Source organism: Thamnophis sirtalis, unplaced genomic scaffold, assembly GCF_051295495.1.
Source record: "Thamnophis sirtalis isolate CommonGarterSnake01/CBP01778 unplaced genomic scaffold, rThaSir2_p1.2 scaffold_26, whole genome shotgun sequence".
Lineage (NCBI taxonomy): Eukaryota > Metazoa > Chordata > Lepidosauria > Squamata > Natricidae > Thamnophis > Thamnophis sirtalis.
In genome coordinates this window covers 331021-350935 of record NW_028261406.1, presented here as the reverse complement: position 1 = coordinate 350935, position 19915 = coordinate 331021, and the positions used below count along the sequence as shown (strand labels likewise).

Genomic DNA, 19915 nt, shown 5'->3' with positions numbered 1-19915 from the left:
GGGAATCAGTAACTTAAACGGAAAATACCCCCCCACCAAGGGGAAAGTGTTTTAAGTGAACTCTGTAATAAGAGAGCAATTTTCTCTCGGCTATTTGTTCCCCCTAAGACTTTATTTTGTTTGACACACACACACATGGCTTTGTTTGAAGACTTCCTGCATTTTGATAGTATGGGGAATATGAATTTATTTTGGATGACGTCGTCCCCCTTATCGGCATTGAGACTGATAAAGACTCCTGAGAAATAACCACTTTTTCTGCCTCTCTGTGATCGGCTCACAGCTGGTCCACGGACCGATCCCAAACGCTCCCTCTCCCCTCGGCGCCTTCCGTGGGAACAAATCCAGCTTTCCCACCATGATTTATCTCATTTCCTACTTTGGGAAGTTCATCCCAAAGAGGCCAGGCCAAAAATGTCTCGGAATGGGGCCAACACTCGGCGCAACCAATTCACCGTGGGAGGATAACAACCATTTTCCAGTATTTAAAATAATTTAAAATACGTTTTGATTTTTGTCGTTCGCATTTCACCTTTGTCCTTCCTTTTGCATCCTCCCTCCCACCGTTTCTCCAACGCTGGTGTGACTCATGACCCACAGCGAGTTGGCTGCACCGAGTTATCCTAGATCTGTGATGGCGAACCTGCGGCACGGGTGCCCTAAGCGGTACGCGGAGCCGTGTCAGCTGGCAGACACAGCGTTGCCCGTTCTTCTGGTTTTCTGGCATGCATGCGCGCCCGACGGTCAGCTGTTTTTTTGCAGCAGGGCCAGAAACCCATAAGAGCTGGTCTTTTGATTTCCACTGTGCACATGTACACCGGCTAGGTGATCGTCGCGCGCACATTTGCGCCAATAACCAGAAGACAAGCTGGTGGTTGGGAATGCGCACGCCGGAAACTGGAAGTTCATTTCCTGCTGTGCGCGTGCTCACTTGGCCACCATTCTTCCGGGACATTCTGGCGTGCATGCGCTCCCTTTTGGCCACTCGATGTCCAAAACGTTCACCATCCCTGCCTCTAGTCCCGAGTAGGTTGCTCTGTCGACTTTGCAGTCCTCCAAAAATAAAATGTGCGTGTTCTTCCCATCTTTTGAAAAGACGAATTTGGGGAACCAATTTTCTGCCTCCGTTTTGGGTCCGCTCTCGAATTTCCCTCGTGTAAATTTTCTTGAGAGTTTGTGGTTTGGGTTAAAAGGCAAAAGAATGACCGATGTGGTGTGTCAAATGAATATATATATATATATATATATATACAGGTGTTTCTCACCTTGATTTGAAGAGGAACTAGGAATTCAGTCCTTTGGGTCACACTCTGATGTTCGGCCACTTGGAGAGGGGTGGATTTCAACTCCCAGAATTCCCCAGCCAGCAGAGCTGGCTGGGGAATTCTGGGAGTTGAAGTCCACCCCCTCTCCAAGCGGCCCAGGTTGAGAAATAATGGCTTACACAGCTGGCTTTATTGTGTAGAGGAATTTTGTGTGTGTGTTTCTTTTTAATCAGCGTCCACCCACTCTCTGTCCCTCCTGCCCAACGTGGAACTCCTCACCCAACCGAGCACTTTTTCCCTCTTAAACACAGCAAATGACCTCTTTTTATCGGAGTATTGTAGAGCCTTTTTCCCCCCCCCCAAGTCCGGGTTTTGGGGAGAGAAAAAAAAGGAAAGATTTTCAAGTGCCATTAGCAAAACATAACAGCTCATCACTGTTCAGTTTGGTTTTCCTTTTCCTTTTTTGTCTTACAGAATTAAGTTTTAAAATGAAAGAAGGGTGTCTTTGTTTTTTAAATGAAATTGCTTATTAAAACGTTTGAAGTATGACGCCTCCTGTATTCTCCCCCCCCCCTCGCCCCCCGTCCCCGGAGTCGTGCAGGAATTACTAGCTGCGTTAAGTAGCGTCCACCAATACAGCAACCGGAATTTGGGTAAGATAAAGTTCTACTTTTAGGTAAGAAAAATCAAATGAATGGGGAGAGAATAGGTGGTGCCTTGCTCAACAGGAGTAACTGCGAAAGGGATCTTGGAGTCCTAGTGGAGAACCACTTAAATATAGGCCAACAGTGTGCAGCAGCTGCCAAAAAAGCCAACACAATCCTAGGGTGCATCAACAGAGGATAGAATCAAGATTAGGTCATAAAAATGAGGACCAGCTGTAACTTCAGGCACAACAAAGTTGCAGGTTGAGAACTGTCCCGGCGTTTGCACAGTGGGAAGTGGGTTGAAGTCCCCAAGCCAGGTTTTGAAAAAGGGTTTTTTAAAAAAAATTCTCTGCAAAACTGCCTCGCTGAATAGAATTTAGGATAGAATAGGATAGTAGATGTGGAATGGAACATCAGAACAGAAAAAGTGTGGAATAGAAAAAAAAAGAATAGAATTAGAACAGAATAGAGTAGAAGAATGGAGAAAATAGAAGAATAGAAAATAGAACAGAATAGAATAGAAATAAAAAAGAATAGAATGGAATAGAATTAGGACAGAATAGAAAATAGAACAGAATAGAAATAAAAAAGAATAGAATGGAATAGAATTAGGACAGAATAGAAAATAGAAAAGAATAGAATTAGAACAGAATAGAGTAGAAGAATGGAATGGAGAAAATAGAATAGTGGAATGGAAAGGAGAATAGAAAATAGAAGAATAGAAAATAGAATAGAAATAAAAAAGAATAGAATGGAATAGAATTAGGACAGAATAGAAAATAGAAAAGAATAGAATTAGAATAGGAATAGAAGAATAGAAAAGAATAGAATGGAATAGAATAGAAAATAGAAAAGAATAGAATGGAATAGAATTAGAACAGAATAGGAGTAGAAGAATAGAAAAGAGAAAAGAATAGAATGGAATAGAATAGAAAAGAGAAAAGAATAGAATAGGAATAGAATTAGAACGGAATAGAAGAATAGAATAGAACAACAGAACAAAAAAGAAGAAATAATAGAAGAGAAGCCAGGGGTGAATTAATGGAAACAAATTCCAGGCTGGTTTTGCACAAATGGAACCGACCGGCCAGGAGTGGAATGGCTGCTTCAGTTGCAACACACACGCACACTTTTTGCAGCTGATAGTTGCTCTCAGGCTACGCAATCACATGGGGTATACACACGGTTGTGGCTTCCTTGTCGGGGGAAGGGGTGACAACAGGCTTTGCAGCCCTTTATTTGCAGTCAAAGTGCTTACCTCTGCGGAAGAAAACCAAATGCAGGTAATCTTTGACTTATCACCACAGTTGAGCCCATACGTTGCTAAGTGAAACATTTGTTAAGTACGCTTTGTCTCATTTTATGTCTTTCTGGCCACGTTCCCCATTGATTACTTGTCAGAAGGTTGCAAAAGGCTCATGTGACCCCCCCGGGGACCCCGCGACGGTCATAAATAGGAAACAGTTGTCAAAAGAATCCAAATGTAGATCACATGACCCTGGGGGGGTGCTGAAGCGGTCGCAAGGGTGAAAATCGGTCATAGGCCACTTTTTTCAGTACCATTGTAACTTCAAATGGTCACTAAATGAACTGTCGTAAATCGAGAATCCACCTGTAAGGTTGTTGGATTGATGGGCACATTTATGAACCCCAAAGTCTCCGTCTTCATCTTCCTTTGTGCAAGTCAAACACAGACGTTCATTTAGCGACTGCGCGTAGTTACAACAGCACTGAAGTGACTTAAGACCATTTTTTTACACTTATGACCACTGCGGCCTCCCCGTGGTCACATAAAATTCAGACCCTTGGCAACTGGTCCATATTTATGATGGTTGCAGTGACCCGTGTGTGTGTGTGTGAGAGAGAGAGAGAGAGAGAGAGAGAGAGAGAGAGAGAGGGAAAGAGACATGTTCTCCTTTTGTGACCGTCCGACCATCCGAGTCGAAGGGGAAGCCAGATCGGCTTAACAACCGTGTTCCTCACTTAGGCAACCGCAGTCATTCTGGGGCGAGAAAGGTCGTACAATGGAGTACGGCTCCCTTAACAGCCCATGTCTCGCTCAGCAGTGGTAATTTTGGGGCCACATATAGTCGTAAGCCAAGGACCGTTTGGAAAGAGAGCGTGAATATCATTCTGATCGTCCAAAGCAGGCTAGATATCCCAATCTCGATCAAAACCTGATCCAAATCAAAAACTCTAGGACAATCATTCCCTCGTTAAACCAGCATAAATCCAGGCAGCCGCGGTGGCGCAGTGGTCAGAGCGCAGTACTGCAGGCTGCTTCTACTGACTGCCGGCTGCCTGCAATTTGGCAATTCAAATCACACCAGGCTCAAGGTTGACTCAGCCTTCCGTCCTTCCGAGGTCAGTAAAACAACACAGATTGTTGGGGGAAATAGACCGACTCTAAACAGCTCGGAGAAGGCTGGAAAAACACTGTGAAGTGGTACATAAGTGTAAAGGCTATTCCTTGTGAAGGAAAGAAAAAGGAAGGAGAAAGGAGGGAGGAAAGGAAGGCATGGGGACCCAGTGGTTAGAATGCCATGTTGCAAGTTAACTCTGCCAACTGCCAGCAGTTCGATTCTGACTGGCTTAAGATTGACTCAGCTTTCCAGGTGGGTCAAATGAGGACCCAGATTGTTGGGGGCAAGAGGCTGGCTCTGTAAACCGCTTAGAAGGGGCTGGAAAGCACTGGAAAGTGGTATATAGGAAAGTGGTATAGAGCCAAGGTGGCGCAGTGGTTAAAAGCAGCACTGCAGGCTACTGCTAGATCAGCAGGTCAGCGGTTCAAATCTCACCGGCTCAGGGTTGACTCAGCCTTCCATCCTTCCGAGGTGGGTAAAATGAGGACCCAGATTGTTGGGGGCAATATGCTGACTCTCTGTAAACCGCTTAGAGAGGCCTGAAAGGCCTATGAAGCGGTATATAAGTCTACTGCTATTGCTATTGCTATATAAGTCAGTGTTTCTCAACCGTGGCGACGTTTAAGTCCTGTGGACTTCAACTCCCAGAATCCCCCAGCCAGCTGTGCTGGCTGGGGGATTCTGGGAGTTGAGGTCCACAGGACTTAAATGTCATTACGGTTGAGAAACGCTGGTCTATGTGCTAATGCTAATATAGTCCCAAGTCTTCAGCTCTGTGTGGGAAACATCAGAACTGAAAAAGCTTCTTGGATGAGAAGCGAAACGCCTTCGAAAGAAAAATCAAAAGTCCAGTTTGCCTCCTGAAAAAGCCTCTTTGGAACAACCATGGATGAGGGAGAACACCTAGGATAAGCGTTTCCCACCCCGAGTGATTTTTACCTGTGCTGGCTGCGGAATAAGGCTCTGTTGCTCAGGTTGGGAAACGGGGTGAAGCCAAGGAAGGCAGTTCGAAAGACCCCCAAAATTCCCTTCGCAGCCTGAATTTACTCCCGGATACTACGGAGGATTCAGCATTTCCAAAAACAAAGCATTTCTCAATACGATAACAGTGGCATTCATGTTCTAAATTTAACGGGGGGGATTGCTTAGAGCAGGGGTCACATTTAAGACTTGTGGACTTCAACTCCCAGAGTTCCTCGGGCCACCTGGCTTAAAAGTCTTAAAAGTGGCCAAGCTTGCTAACTGCGGAATTCTGGGAGTTGAAGTCCACAAGTCTTAAAAGTTGCTAAGGTTGGAGACCCCTGCATTAGACCACCTGTTGGTACCCCTGTAGAAAGCATCTTCTTCACCCTACTCCAAGGTGCAAATGTCATTTATCCATCAATACCCCCAAACGCTAACTTTAGCCATTAAGCAAAATCTCCCCTTTCCACAAAAACCAGGATACGGTCTCCCCATTTCTGCATTCCGTAATAAGACTGGGGAATAAGTGAATCACGTCTCCAAATTCGGATCGTGGATGAAGGTCCACAAATATCTCTACGAAGGCACACCGGACAACGCTGGATTTATTTACATTTGGGCTCAAAACAGTACAGTAAAAATACAGCGTGGCTGGAGCAGTTCCAGTGGGGGCAAGGGGAAAACGACCCACTCAAATCAAACCAAAAGTTCATACCCACCCACCCACCAGGAATCCCTCGGCTCAACCTTGGGTCAGGCTGACGTGACCTCGGTGATGGTCAGCGAGGGGATGGACACCACCCAAGGAAGCCTGTCCAAATTCCCTTGCTTGGGCCTCGGGGAGAACTCGTGACAAACTGGTCATCCATCAGGGCCAGGCAAAAACTGGGGAGGGGGCAGCAGAGGAAGGGAAGGGCTGTGAAAGAGCTCGTAATCGGTGAGAAATTACATTTTTTTAAACTTCTTTTTAAGATATGCTCACATTTAAAAAGAAAGAAATCCTCGGATGAAAAGACTCTGTGAACCCCTTTAGGTCTGGGGGGGGGAAGGAAGGGGGGGCAAACCTTACCACAGCTTGATTTTTTTTCCAGCAGTGTTTAAAAAGAAAAAAAAAGTAAACCCACCTTCTTGTTCACACAGAAAAAAAACAGTTTGACGAGCGTCTTTTTAGTGGTTTTTTTTCCAGCAATTCGATTTGGGGTGATGGATTTGATTTATTGGTTTTGCAAAACTCCAGCACTCAAAAGCAAAATTGAGAGATTCCCAGATTGAATTTTTTTTTGGGGGGTGGGGGAGGTCACCGTTCAGCATCAGGATAAGACCGGGTGTGTGTGTGAATCCATCCCCAGGTTGTGTGTTCCAAATACGGCGTTTGCGGAGAGACTGATTAAAAAAAAAGTGACGGACTGAATTTCTCATTTTTAAGGACAGTGGCTGAACGGGGGGGGGAAAAGAATGTGGCTCTTGCCAAGGGCTGGCTGGAGAGAGGGGTGCTGGGCAGGGGAGCATGGTTTTAGGAATACCTGGGAGAACCGAGGGCTCTTTTCGAAAACGAAGGACATGGCCCAAGTCCTTCCCTCGCTCCCCCCCCCGCCCCCCACTGCCAGTTTCCTTTTGAGCCATAGACTCCTTGGCACATGAACATGGCAATGTTGCTTGTCGCAGGGTTTTTGGGTTTTTTTTGGCTCAGGGTCTCATCATCGTTTTGGGGAGGAAAGGTCCCCCCCCCCAAAAAAAAATCTCCCCAGAGCTGCGTCCTCCGATCCGCTGACAGGTTCAAGAGTGACAGTCCCACATCCCTTATCGTTCTTCCCCTTTTTAAAACGGGAGATGCCGTCGCTGTTTCCACCGAATTTTTTCCGGCACAAAGAGAGTCCCGAGTCGGGCAGGTGAGAAGATTATACAGTTTGAAAAAAATTGCACGTTATCTCGCTCGGAAACGGCACGCCTGCAGCCCCCGGAGAGAGAGTTCCTGAAACCAGGTGAGACCCCGGAAAAACGCCAGCAAACCAGTTTCCGGCATCTGCCTGGCACTGCAGCGCCCGGCACCTTCAGCACGGCGATGGGAGAATCTCTCCTCCTGGACTCTAGAACGGCCGTGACAATGGCGAGTGATGGTCGAAAAGCAGAACGGGAGGAATATTCGTCGTAAGAGACGGACTGGCGTTTGTTTGTTTGTTTTTTTTAAAAAAGAATCCCTTAGTGTAGGATTAAAAGGTAAAGAATCTATACACCCTTCCCTCTCCAGGAGATCCCCGATTCCACGGATATTGTGCCAAAAATTACATTCCAAGAGTTGAATTTTGTGTTATTGTTGTTGTTTTTTTGTTTTGTGTTTTAATTTCCCGTGTCCTGCTCCCGAAGGAATTTTGTTTTTTCTTCCTTGGGAGAAGCAGAAAAAAAAGTTTCCCAGATTCCTTCCTTAGGAGCAAATCAACGCCTGGCAGTGAATCCGTGCCATCCTCGGGTGTGTGCCGGGCGTCTTTCAGTCTATTTTCACCGCGGCGTAAATTTTGCGGACAAACATGTAGGCTGCATAGAAGCCGATGGTCCCTGTCAGGAGCCAGAAGGAGAGCACCATGAGGGCGGTGTAGCCGAAATACAGCAAGGAGGGGATGAATTCCACGATGTCCAGCTGGAGGAGAAGAAAAATGGAGTTAATTTTTTTTTAAAATATACATTTTTATTCCTTTTCTTAAAAAACAAAACAACACATACAAAACAAGAGCAAGGGAAAAAAAACTTGATTAAGAATAACATCACTGGTTTTGCACTAAACGTAACTGAATATTTCGCTGTCATTGAGCATCATGTGTTCAAATTACCATTAATATTATTTCATTTGTAACGATCCTTATTTCCTTGAATTCATAATTATCTATCAAATAACAATGAGTCTTTAAAGTGTTATAATATCACCCATCTCCAAGGAGAAAAAGCGGAGATTAGAACAACGAATTCCCAAGGTGGCGCAGTGGTTAAATGCAGCACTGCAGGCCACTGCTAGATCAGCAGTTCAGCGGTTCAAATCTCACCGGCTCAGGGTTGACTCAGCTTTCCATCCTTCCGAGGTGGGTAAAATGAGGACCCGGATTGTTGGGGGCAATATGCTGACTCTCTGTAAACTGCTTAGAGAGGGCTGAAAGCCCTATGAAGCGGTATATAAGTCTACTGCTATTGCTATTGCTATTAATTTATAATATACATTCATATTTCCAATTGACCATAATGTCACCAATCATCCAGAGTTCGAAGAATAGTTCTCCATTATTAATTATTAATTCATATAGTGGTTAAGTATTTCAAATCATAGGTATATCAATTGTTCATTACATCACCATTGGTCCGTTTAATATACAAAGATCTTTCTAATATAAAATGGTCACTACATAGAATTATACCAAAGTGTTCAAATCATCCCACTTATACATTTAGGTTTAGGTTTATGGTTTATTCGATTTATATGCCGCCCTTCTCCCAAGGACTCAGGGCGGCGTACAACATTAAAAGAAACATATAATACAAAAGTTAAGAAGAAATTAAACAGGATATCCCAAACCCAATTAAAATTGACAATGACACATTTTTTAAAAAAAGAATTCAAATTAAAATCAACAATGATCAATACTTTGATTGGTTTTGTTCAGGCCAGGCTGGCTTGCTGGAAAAGCCAACTTTTTAGGGTGCGTTGGAAGGACCGGAGGTCGGGGATTATACGAAGCTCCGGGGGCAGCTCATTCCAGAGGGAAGGGGCTCCCACAGAGAAGGCTCTCCCCCTGGTAGAGAGGGTGGGAGAGAGGACGGGAGGGAGGGGGAGAAGGAAGGGAGGGAGTGTATCGAGAGAGAGGAGTGGTAGAGGGGGAGGGGAAGTAGGGCAGAGGGGAATGATGGAGGGAAGATGGAAAATTGGAGGGGGCGAAAGAAAGGGTGTATGGAGGGTCGAAGAGCTACATTGGGTTTCTATTTTTGGGAGTATTATTGACAAGAGGAATGGCTGTGTTTATTGTTTAATGTTATATGGCCCCGGTTATGCACAGTATATATGTTGACTGTATGAAAATGAAAAATGGAAAATAAAAACACATTTACAAGGAGAAGGCTTTCCCCCTGGGGGTCGCTAGCCGACACTGTCTGGCCGACGGCACCCTGAGGAGGCCAACTCTGTGGGATCGCACTGGACGGTGGGAGGCTACCGGTGGCAGTAGGTGGTCTCGCAGGTACCCTGGGCCTAAGCCACGGAGCGCTTTAAAGATCATAATTAGTACCTTGAATCACACCCGGAAGACAACTGGCAACCAGTGCAGGCCGCCTAAAAGGGGTGTAACATGGGAGCACCTGGGTGCCCCCATGATAACCCGCGCAGCCGCATTCTGGACCAGTTGAAGCCTCCGGGTGCTCTTCAAGGGCAGCCCCATGTAGGGAGCGTTACAGTAGTCCAGCAAGAAAGGACGAGGGCACGAGTGACTGTGCACTTCATAACAATAACTATAACTTTCTATTACTACATGGAGTTTAGAGGAGGAAGAATTAGGGGAGTGGGGAGGCCCTGTCTCATTTTGGGGAAAACAGGGTAACACAAAACAACATGACGTAAGAGCAACGTAACGCGAGAGTCGGCGAAGCAGAAGCCGAGAGTACCTTGTTCACGAAGTAGAAGATGGCGTAGATGAGCACGTAGAAGGCGGATCCTCCGGACACCAGGAACGTCCTCCACCACCACCGGTAATCCTGCCAAAATGAGCAGAGCCACCTTTGGATTACAGGCACTCCTCGAGTTTAGAACCATTCGCTTAACGACCATTCGAAGTTGCGAAGGTGTTGAAAAAAAAGGGACTCGCGGATACGACCGCTGCGGCGTCCCCATGAGTTACATGATCCCAATTCGGGCGCCTGGCAACTGGCATGTATTTATGACGGTTGCCGCTTCCCGGGGGTCACGCAATGGCCGTTTGGGACCCTTCCGAGAATCAAAGTCAGGAGCCGTGGTGGTACAGTGGTCAGAGTGCAGGCTAATTCTGCCCACTGCCAGGAGTTTGATTCTGACTGGCTCCCGGTTGACTCGTCCTTCTGTCCTTCCAAGGTGGATAAAACGAGGACCCAGATTTTGGGGGGCAAAAGGCTGACTCTGGAAACCGCTCGGAGGGGGCTGGAAAGCACCGTGAAGCGGTAGGTAAGTCTAAGTACGATTGCTAAAGACAGATTCACATTATGCACCAAGGACCTCATAGGCCACTGCCTCTACCAGCGCCTCCAGCTTCTCCTCCTTCTCTCCACACACCCACTCCTTCTGGCACTGATGATGTTACCTAGTCAGTTCATGAAACGTCTGCAAGAAAACCACCCAGCTCAGAGAGCACCAAGGACCCCACAGTCGTTATCTTCCTCCTCCTCCCTGCAAACCCCACTCCCTTCTGGCACTGATGATGTTCCCTAGTTGGGTCATGAAACATCTGCAAGAAAACCACCAAGCTCAGAGAGCACCGAGGACTCCACAGTTGTTATCTTCCTCCTGCATTTCTTCTTCCTCCTCCTCCTCCTCCCCATCTTCCTCCTCCACCTCCTCCTCACACCCTACTCCCTTCTAGCCCTGATGATGTTCCCTAGTTGGGCCATGAAACGCCTGCAAGGAAACCATGAAGCTCAGAGAGCACCCCCACAGTGTTCCTTCCCTCCCTCCTTCCCTCCCTCCCTCCTTCCTTCCTTCCTTTCTTCGTTCGTTCGTTCCTTCCTTCCTTAATGATGTTACCTAGTTGGGTCATGAAACGTCTGCAAGAAAACCACCCAGCTCAGAGAGCACCAAGGACCCCACAGTTCTTCTCCTCCATTTCTTCTTCTTCCTCCTCCTCCTCCTCACCCCCTTCTCTTCTAGCCCTGATGATGTTCCCTAGTTGGGTCATGAAACATCTGCAAGGAAACCACGAAGCTCAGAGAGCACCAAGGATCCCACAGTCCTCCTCTTCTGCCCAACTTCGTTCTCTGCATCCCAATCAATAGACAGACTTAACAGAATAACTTTGTCAAATGTGCACTAATCGGCCTACATTAAAACGAAACTTTACACACACACACACACACACACACACACACACACACACACACCTCTCTGCAAGACCCAGAATGATCCCTGCACCTCAGAGGCCCGAGAGCCTGGGTGGGTCATAGAGCTGGGTTCCCCCAGAAATCTCCCACCCACCCCTGGCCTTCTCCCCCTTACCTCGGCACAGAGCTGGAAGTAGACCATGACGATGCTGATCTGGGAACAGGAGACCACCAGGATGATAAATACCAGGAACAAGAAGCCAAAGAGGTAGTAGAATTGATTCTCCCAGATGGCCTGAAAAACCGAAGAGGGAGAGACATTCGGTTATCACCTTGAAAGCCCTTTGTGGCACGGAACTGGGCTACCTGGGGAACCATCTCCCCCACCCCAATGGGAGCGGCTTGCCCCACTCTAGTGGAAGGAGCCTGCTGAGGTTCCAGCAGGCCAAGGAATTCTGGAAGGGTCTTTTCGGCTGTGGCCCCTGTCCTCTGGAACAGAATAGGACAGTAGGAAGGGGCCTTGGAGGTCTTCTAGTCCAACTCTCTGCTCAAGCAGGAGAGCCTATACCAGAGGCCTTCAAACTTGGCAACTTTAAGACTTGTGGACTTCAATCCCCAGAATTCCCCAGGGTTACTCTCTTGTAATCCCTTCCTCTGCAATCTCTCCACTTAGATCAGAGGTCTTCAAACTTGGCAACGTTAAGACTTTCTGGGAGCGAGATCCGTAGCCACCACCTTGGCCTCCAGGGAGGACCTTAAATCCTGTCTCCACTGGTTGGTCTGGGGTCCTGATGGGGCAGCTCCATGCTGGAGGTCCTTAGAGGATTAAATCCTCCCATTGCATGCTGGCTCCTATCTCAGCTAATTTTATTAATACAAGTAGTTCTCGACTTAGAGCCGTTGCGTTTAGTGGCCGTTCAAAGAATAGAATAAGAATAGAATAGAACAGTAGAATAGAATAATAGAATTAGAATAGAAAGAATAGAATTAGAATAGAATAGAACAGAAGAGAATGGAGAATAGAATAGAATTAGAATAGAACAGAGATAGAGAATAGAATAGAATTAGAATAGAATTAGAATAGAATAAGAATAGAATAGAGAATAGAATTAGAATTAGAATAAGAATAGAATAGAATTAGAATAAGAATAGAATAATAGAATAATAGAAAGAATAGAATTAGAATAGAATTAGAATAGAATTAGAATAGAATTAGAATAGTGCAGAGTAGAGTAGAATAGAATAGAATTAGAATAGAACAGAGTAGAATAGAATAAGAATAGAATTAGAATAGAATAAGAATAGAATAGGAGTAGAATAGAATAGAGAATAGAGTAGAATAAGAATAGAATTAGAATAGAATTAGAATAGCGCAGAGTAGAATTAGAATAGAATAAGAATAGAATTAAAACAGAACAGAGTAGAATAGAATAAGAATAGAATTAGAATAGAATAAGAATAGAATAGGAGTAGAATAGAATAGAGAATAGAGTAGAATAAGAATAGAATTAGAATAGAATTAGAATAGCGCAGAGTAGAATTAGAATAGAATAAGAATAGAATTAGAATAGAATAGAATAGAACAGAATAGAACAGAACAGAATAACAGAGTTGGAGGTCTTCTAGTCCAACTCTCTGCCTAGACAGGAAACCTTACACCACTACATACAAATGGTCTGAATGGGGTTGTAGGAAGCACCACAACTGGGTTGTGAATTGTGGGTCTGGGCAATGAATATTTTGCGTTAAGAGGCTCAAAGCAGCTGGGGGACGACCGGAGTGGGGTGGGGTGGGGGCCACAGGACTTACACTGAAAATGAAGAAAAGTTCGATAAACATGGCTCCGAAAGGCAGAATTCCAGCCATGAGGATCCTGGGAAGGAAGGAAGGGAGGAAGGCGAGAGAGTCATTATGGAGGCAGGAGATCTTGTTGGAACTGCGTCAACTGCTAATTTATTATCCCATTCTTTAAAAGGCAGGAGGCTTTCTTGAACTCAGCACCCAGCTAGGTAGAGTCAGGCTAGGAAAGCAACCCTTTCTACTCATTGTTAGATTTTTTAATTCCGCCGTTTCATGTATAGCTCCAGGTGACAAGCATCTCTCCTGTGCTCCCCTCCTCCTGTTTTCTCCACAACGACAACCCTGTGAGGTGGGCAGGGCCGAGAGAGCATGATCGGCCTGTCCAGCTTTCATGCCTACAGCAGGACTTGAACTCCCAATCTCCTGGTAATTGGCCCAAAGTTATCCAACCGTCTTTTGTGGCTAAGGCGGGACTAGAACTCCCACTCTCCTGGTCATTGGCCCAAAGTCACCCAATTATCTTTCATGCCTACGGCAGGACTAGAACTCCCAATCTCCTGGTCATTGGCCCAAAGTCACCCAATCGTCTTTTGTGGCTAAAGTGGGACTAGAACTCCCACTCTCCTGGTCATTGGCCCAAAGTCACCCAATTATCTTTCATGCCTAAGGCGGGACTAGAACTCCCTCTCTCCTGGTCATTGGCCCAAAGTCACCCAATCGTCTTTTGTGGCTAAAGTGGGACTAGAACTCCCTCTCTCCTGGTCATTGGCCCAAAGTCACCCAATTATCTTTCATGCCTACGGCAGGACTAGAACTCCCAATCTCCTGGTCATTGGCCCAAAGTCACCCAATCGTCTTTTGTGGCTAAAGTGGGACTAGAACTCCCACTCTCCTGGTCATTGGCCCAAAGTCACCCAATTATCTTTCATGCCTAAGGCGGGACTAGAACTCCCTCTCTCCTGGTCATTGGCCCAAAGTCACCCAATCGTCTTTCGTGGCTAAGGCGGGACTAGAACTCACTCTCTCCTGATCATTGGCCCAAAGTCACCCAGGCAGTTTTGATGCCTAAGCTGGAGCTACAACTCCCAGGCTCCTGGCCCTTAGGCCGTCCCCTGCAGCACTATCCCAAACTGGCTTTTTGTCTATGACAGTTATTCTACTTCCCGGCCCCAACTTGCAATCACGTCGGCCCCCTAAGACTCACCCAACGAACCGGTTCATGTACCACCTCTGCTCCGGGATCTGCCGTGGGATCTGATTGGTCCTCACGGGATTGTCGTAGGGCTGCTTGCGAAAGCCGAAGTAGTAGCCCAGGTACACCAGGGGCAGGGAAATGCCGAACCACATGCACAGCAGCGCCAGCATGGTGGGAAACGGGACCTGGAAAACGAGACGCCAATCCTCAGACAGCGGCCAGGCGGAGTCTCCCCCGCCAGCTACAAGCACCCCCCCCTCCTCCCTCAGACTGCTAGGAAAGGTTCAGGCTGTGGTTTTCTTGGCAAACCTGTTCTGGCCGAGGCTTCCCTGGTCCCAACAAAAACCCCTTTTATTAATTGGCTGTGAATTCTGCTCTTTCCCATCCAGGAGAGTCTTTCAAGGGAGGATTTACGGTCACAGACCTTATCTGGCTTGGAAAGCTGCCAGGCCGATCTCTGCAGAACTTGGCAAGGAGCCTCGGAGAGTCACGAACCAATTAAGGCAGTGGTCCCCAACCTTTTTATCGCCGCGGACCAGTCAGCCTTTGATAATTTTACCGTGGCCCGCTGAGCACGCGCAGGGGTGGGGGGGCGTTGTTCCCTCTCTTCCCTGGAGCCTTTGCGCACGGCCCAGGAGCTTTTGCGCACGGCCCAGGAGCCTTTGCGCTGCAGCGAACATCAGAAGCCCAAAGCAGCATATATAAGTCTAATAAATAAATATTGTGCCATTTTTTCCTGCAACAACAGTGATATTGGTTCATCTGAGAGCAAATGACCAAAATTACCCAGTGGACTTTTAGGTAAGGGACACCATTGATGGGGGGGTGGTGGTGTTTGATTTAAAAAAATTGTTTCACTTAACAAATGTGGCAAGAAAAATTGTAAAATGGGGCAAAACTCAATCAATTTCTCACTTAACAACATACATTTTGGGCTCAATTGTGGTCGTGCATTGAGGACTACCTGCACTTACCTTCAGTGTTACTTCATTCTACTGTAGCATTAAATTTCATATAGAACAAGCTTGTTCTTTCAGAATTGTGGAATTGTTATATAACTGTCTACCTTTAGAAAAGTTTCTCTTGAGTTAAACTCAGCTCCTATAATTTTATTGATGTGTCGTAATTTTCTTAGCAGTAGTATGAAAATTGTCATTGTTGCTTTTGGACAATTTTTAATATTTTACTATTAAATATACATTACTGAGATTCCCAGGTGGGTTCCCCTCCAATTATTAGCCAGGTTCAACCCTGCTCATCTTTTTGAGAGCAGGCAAAAACAGCCAGGTTACATCCCTACAAATTGAAAGCTCTCTCTCTCTATCTCTCTCCCCTCCCTTCCTGTCTCTCTGTCACTCTGTGTGTATGTGTGTGTGTGTGTCTATCTCTCACTCACTCACTTAATCACACACTCTGTGTGTGTCTGTCTCTCCCTCCCTCTCTATCACTCTATCCCTCTCCCCTCCCTTCCTCTCTCTGTCACTCTATGTGTATATGTATGTGTGTGTGTCTATCTGTTTCTCACTCACTCACTCACTCTGTGTGTGCATCTCTCTCTGTGTCTCTGTCTGTCTGTTTTTCTGTCTGTCTCTCCCTCCTTCCCAACCTGCAGATGGGCTCCGGACCAGTGGAGCCTCTTCCTTCTTTTTAACCAGGTGATCTTTATTAAGGCATAAAAATGAACCTTAATTAGAGGCTCAACAAAAGAAGCTGGAAAGAGATAATGAGATAATGGAGCCAAGAAGCTGAAACCTGGAACTGGAGAAAAACCTTTTCTATCCCCTTACCAGCCCATTCGGGAAGACGATCCCTCCCCCCGTGGATGGGTTCTAGACCAGCGGAGCCTCCCTGGACATCACAGCAGCAGCAGCCCCAAGTGTGCCGATCTCGGCGTTTTTCACATCGGGGCGTGCTGCAAGAGGGAGTGAGTGAAGACCGGGGATTCAGTAGAAAGGAAAGCAACTTTTTTTTTTAGCAATAGACTTATATACCGCTTCATAGGCCTTTCAGGCCTCTCTAAGCGGTTTACAGAGAGTCAGCATATTGCCCCCAACAATCTGGGTCCTCATTTTACCCACCTCGGAAGGATGGAAGGCTGAGTCAACCCTGAGCCGGTGAGATTTGAACCGCTGATCTGCTGATCTAGCAGTAGCCTGCAGTGCTGCATTTAACCACTGCGCCACCTTGGCTCTTCAACTTCAGAGCTACGGCTGGCGTTGGGCCAGCAAAGGCTTCCCACTGACCTCCCCCCCCTCCGAGTTCCTGACAGATCGAATTATTTCAGCAACAGCTTCCCCCACCATGGCGCCCAGCCTCCCCCTCGTACGTCACCTCCGCTCCGTTCTCCAGCAAGCCTCATGGGGTTTTTTGCCTTTAGGAATAAGAATGTTTAAAAGGCTTTTTTTTTTAAGTGCGCTCCCTGGCTCCCCGCTCCAATCTCGCCCGCCCAGTTCCCAGACCCTCTCTTTGGAAAAAGTTATCCAGCAGCCTCTGGCGAGGTGTTTTCCCCGCCCCACTCGGGCGCAAAGCAAATAAAGCAAATAAAATATAAAATGCTGGTTTACCTTTCTCTGCTGCTTCTCTCCCTGGCTGGAGCCAAGAGGAGATCCCTGTCCTAGTCTTCCTGCTGCCCTCGTGGCATGGGCAAAACGGACGGTACTTTGTACCGGGAACTCCGGGAAGGTCCTTTGGTGGCAGCCCCCGGCCGCTGCAGCGATCATGGCCCCCGGCTGCTGCGCGGCCCGGTGCCAGGTACTCCACGGACCGGCAACGGTCCGCGGACCGGGGGTTGGGGACCACTGAATTAAGGGAACTCATGGTCTCCTGCAAACTCCACTCCCCTTTCGCTCCTCCTTTATGTCCTCTGGGAGGGGCCATTCATCATCCACCTGTGGCCTTACTCCCAAGTCAACCCGTTCTTTAGCTGTTCCCTTCATATGGCCACTCTCCTCATGCGCACACTGGGAACAGGCTCCAGCTGTTCCTCTGCCTCACTGATCTCTGACTCCGAAGGCAGCTGGTAACTGTCAGACGGCCCTGGCCCCCTCTCTGTCTCTGACACAGAGCCCTCATCGGAGCCTTCCCCAGACTCCAGGACTGGCCCCATCTTCCTCCCCAACCTCCTCACTCTCCGAATCAGCTGCCAGCTCCAATGGCCACTGGTGAGCCGCAACACTCGGTGTCGAGACATGCGAAATAGAGAAAATAAGCTTTTGCTGTCTAAAAAAAATAATGTATGGGACATAAGACAGAACAGAACTTCTTGGGGGTAGTTATATTCCCCCCTTCTGACCCCTGAACTTTGGGTGCCCTGCAATCATCCCCCATTTACGTCACTGCAGTCACATGTCCCCATTTTACGACATATTTTTGGCTGGAAACTGGCAATGACTCGTAGTTCTCGGCAAAAACAGCCCATCAATTCGCTTAATGACTGCGTCAATTGCTCATGGTCTCAGGAGCTCTCAGAGAGAGTGCAAATGACCAGATGACTGCAAAGAAAAAACGATCCATCCTGCCAGAATGGATGAGATGCGAAACGTCTTCCAGCAGAAACAAAGGAAATCCAGCTGCCTTTTGAGATTTCTCTGTCAGATCCCAAACACTCAGAGGAGTAAACCCCAGAGCAGGGAGGGAGTGGGGGGGTAGCAAGGAGAGGCTTACCGCTCCCGAGGAGTGTTTGCCCCAGATGAAACAATTCAGGACGAAGCATATCCCAAAGACGACCCCGGGATACAGCATGGCCGTCTGCGAGGGGAAAGAAGAAAGCAGGTTTAGTGGGCCTGCTTAATTCCTGTTTTGGTTGGAATAATCTTAACCTACCATCATTTGCAACAAGAGAATTCCTCTCCCTGTCCAAGCCCACTTAGACACCATCTTTCTGTCCTGACTGAAAGCCCCCTGTGCCCCCACCCCAAATCCCCCTCCCCCTCCCCATCCAGAGACAGCAGCTCCACTCACACAGAAAGCGCCTTTCTTCCACCGATGGCCTTTGAGTGTGCGGTATAAGCGGCCGGCCGAGAAGCCCCCGAAAACCCTACGCGCCGGGCAGGGGAAGGAAGAGAGCAGGGTTATCTCCTGTCCCTTTCCAGACTCCCCTCCTCCCCCCCAGTCCCAAAAGAAGAGGGGCTAGGCAGCAACTGGATACTCACCCCATGAACATGAAGAGGAAGCAGGCGGTGGTCATCAGGGCCCCCCGGCTGGAGGGGGACAGCATCCCCAGCATGGCCACAACTGGAAAGGAAGAGGGAAGCCTCAGGGCACAAAAGGCTGCTGGCCTTGGGGGTTGTATAAAGCCACCGGCAGGCTGGAATCTGTTCCCACGGTTTTAATCCTACTAGCAAGCCACCTGCCCTTCAAACGTGGCACGGAGAAGCTGGCATTTCAGGATATTTCTTTCCTTCCCCACTGGATGGTGAGGAAGAGAAGGATTTATATTCCTTGCAGGCAGCTGGTCATTTCTATCCTTTGCATCCAAGTGGCCTCAACGGCCCTCTCAAAGGATGCAAATGACCAGCTGTCTGCTGAATGGGGTGGGAGCAGGAATGGATTTCCACAGGGGGAAAATCGCAGACTACAGGAACCATTTGCACCACTCAGGTGACCCTGAGGACAGAGATAAACCTCCAAGTGGCCTCAAGGGCCCTCTCAAAGGATGCAAATGACCAGCTGCCTGCAAGGAGTATAAATCCTTCCCTTCCCCACTATATCCTGTCAGAGAGGAAGAAGCTTCTTGGGTGAGAAGTAAAACGGCTTCAAAAAAAAAAAAATCCAGTTGTCTCTTGAAAAAAAAACACCTTTGGGAGAACCGTGACCTGGATGATGGAGAATCTCTATAAACTTTTAGCTATGCAATTTGGGATGAAGACCCCTGGAATGGGGTGGGATTAGGAATGGACTTCCATAGGAAAAATTGCAGGCTACAGGAACCATTTGCACCACTCAGGTGACCCTGAGGACAGAGATAAACCTCCACGTGGCCTCAAGGGCCCTCTAAAAGGATGCAAAGGACCAGCTGTCTGCAAGGAGTATCAATCCTTCCCTTTCCTCACCATCCGGTCAGAGCTGAAGAAGCTTCTCGGATGAGAAGCGAAACGTCTTCGAAAGAAAAAACAAGAAAGTCCAGTTGTCTCTTGGAAAAAAAAAAGCACCTTTGGGAGAACCAGGACCTCGATGATGGAGAATTAGAATAAGAATAGAATGTAGAACACAGAGAATAGAATAAAATAGAATAGAGCAGAATAGAATTTAAAATAATTAGAATAAAATAGAATTAGAATTAGAATAGAATAGAATAAAATAGAATAAGGAATAAAGAATGGAATGGGAGAGGAGAGGAGAGAAGTGAATAAGGAATAAAGAATGGAATGGAATGGAATAGAATAGAATAGAGCAGAATAAAGCAGAATAGAATTTGAAATAATTAGAATAAAACAGAATTAGAATAGAATGGAATGGAATAGAATAGAATAGAATAAGGAATAAAGAATGGAATGGGAGAGGAGAGGAGAGAAGTGAATAAGGAATAAAGAATGGAATGGAATGGAAGAGAATAGAATAGAATAGAATAAAGCAGAATAGAATTTGAAATAATTAGAATAAAACAGAATTAGAATAGAATGGAATGGAATGGACTAGAATAGA

The 19915-nt window shown here is 46.9% G+C and overlaps 1 protein-coding gene across 1 annotated transcript in view; it reads right to left on the bottom strand.

The window, feature by feature from the left end:
- Positions 1-6571: 6571 nt before the first annotated feature.
- The window catches only part of TM9SF4 (transmembrane 9 superfamily member 4), a 35440-nt gene continuing 22096 nt past the window's right edge, over positions 6572-19915 (bottom strand). The window contains exons 11-18 of the mRNA XM_087703139.1: positions 18424-18505; positions 18233-18308; positions 17936-18019; positions 14282-14457; positions 13087-13150; positions 11453-11572; positions 9877-9966; positions 6572-7873 (exon numbers count right to left, since the gene is read on the bottom strand). Coding sequence (XP_087559265.1) covers positions 7724-7873; positions 9877-9966; positions 11453-11572; positions 13087-13150; positions 14282-14457; positions 17936-18019; positions 18233-18308; positions 18424-18505 — 842 coding nt within the window. The 3' untranslated portion in view covers positions 6572-7723. The remainder of the gene's footprint in view (positions 7874-9876; positions 9967-11452; positions 11573-13086; positions 13151-14281; positions 14458-17935; positions 18020-18232; positions 18309-18423; positions 18506-19915) is intronic.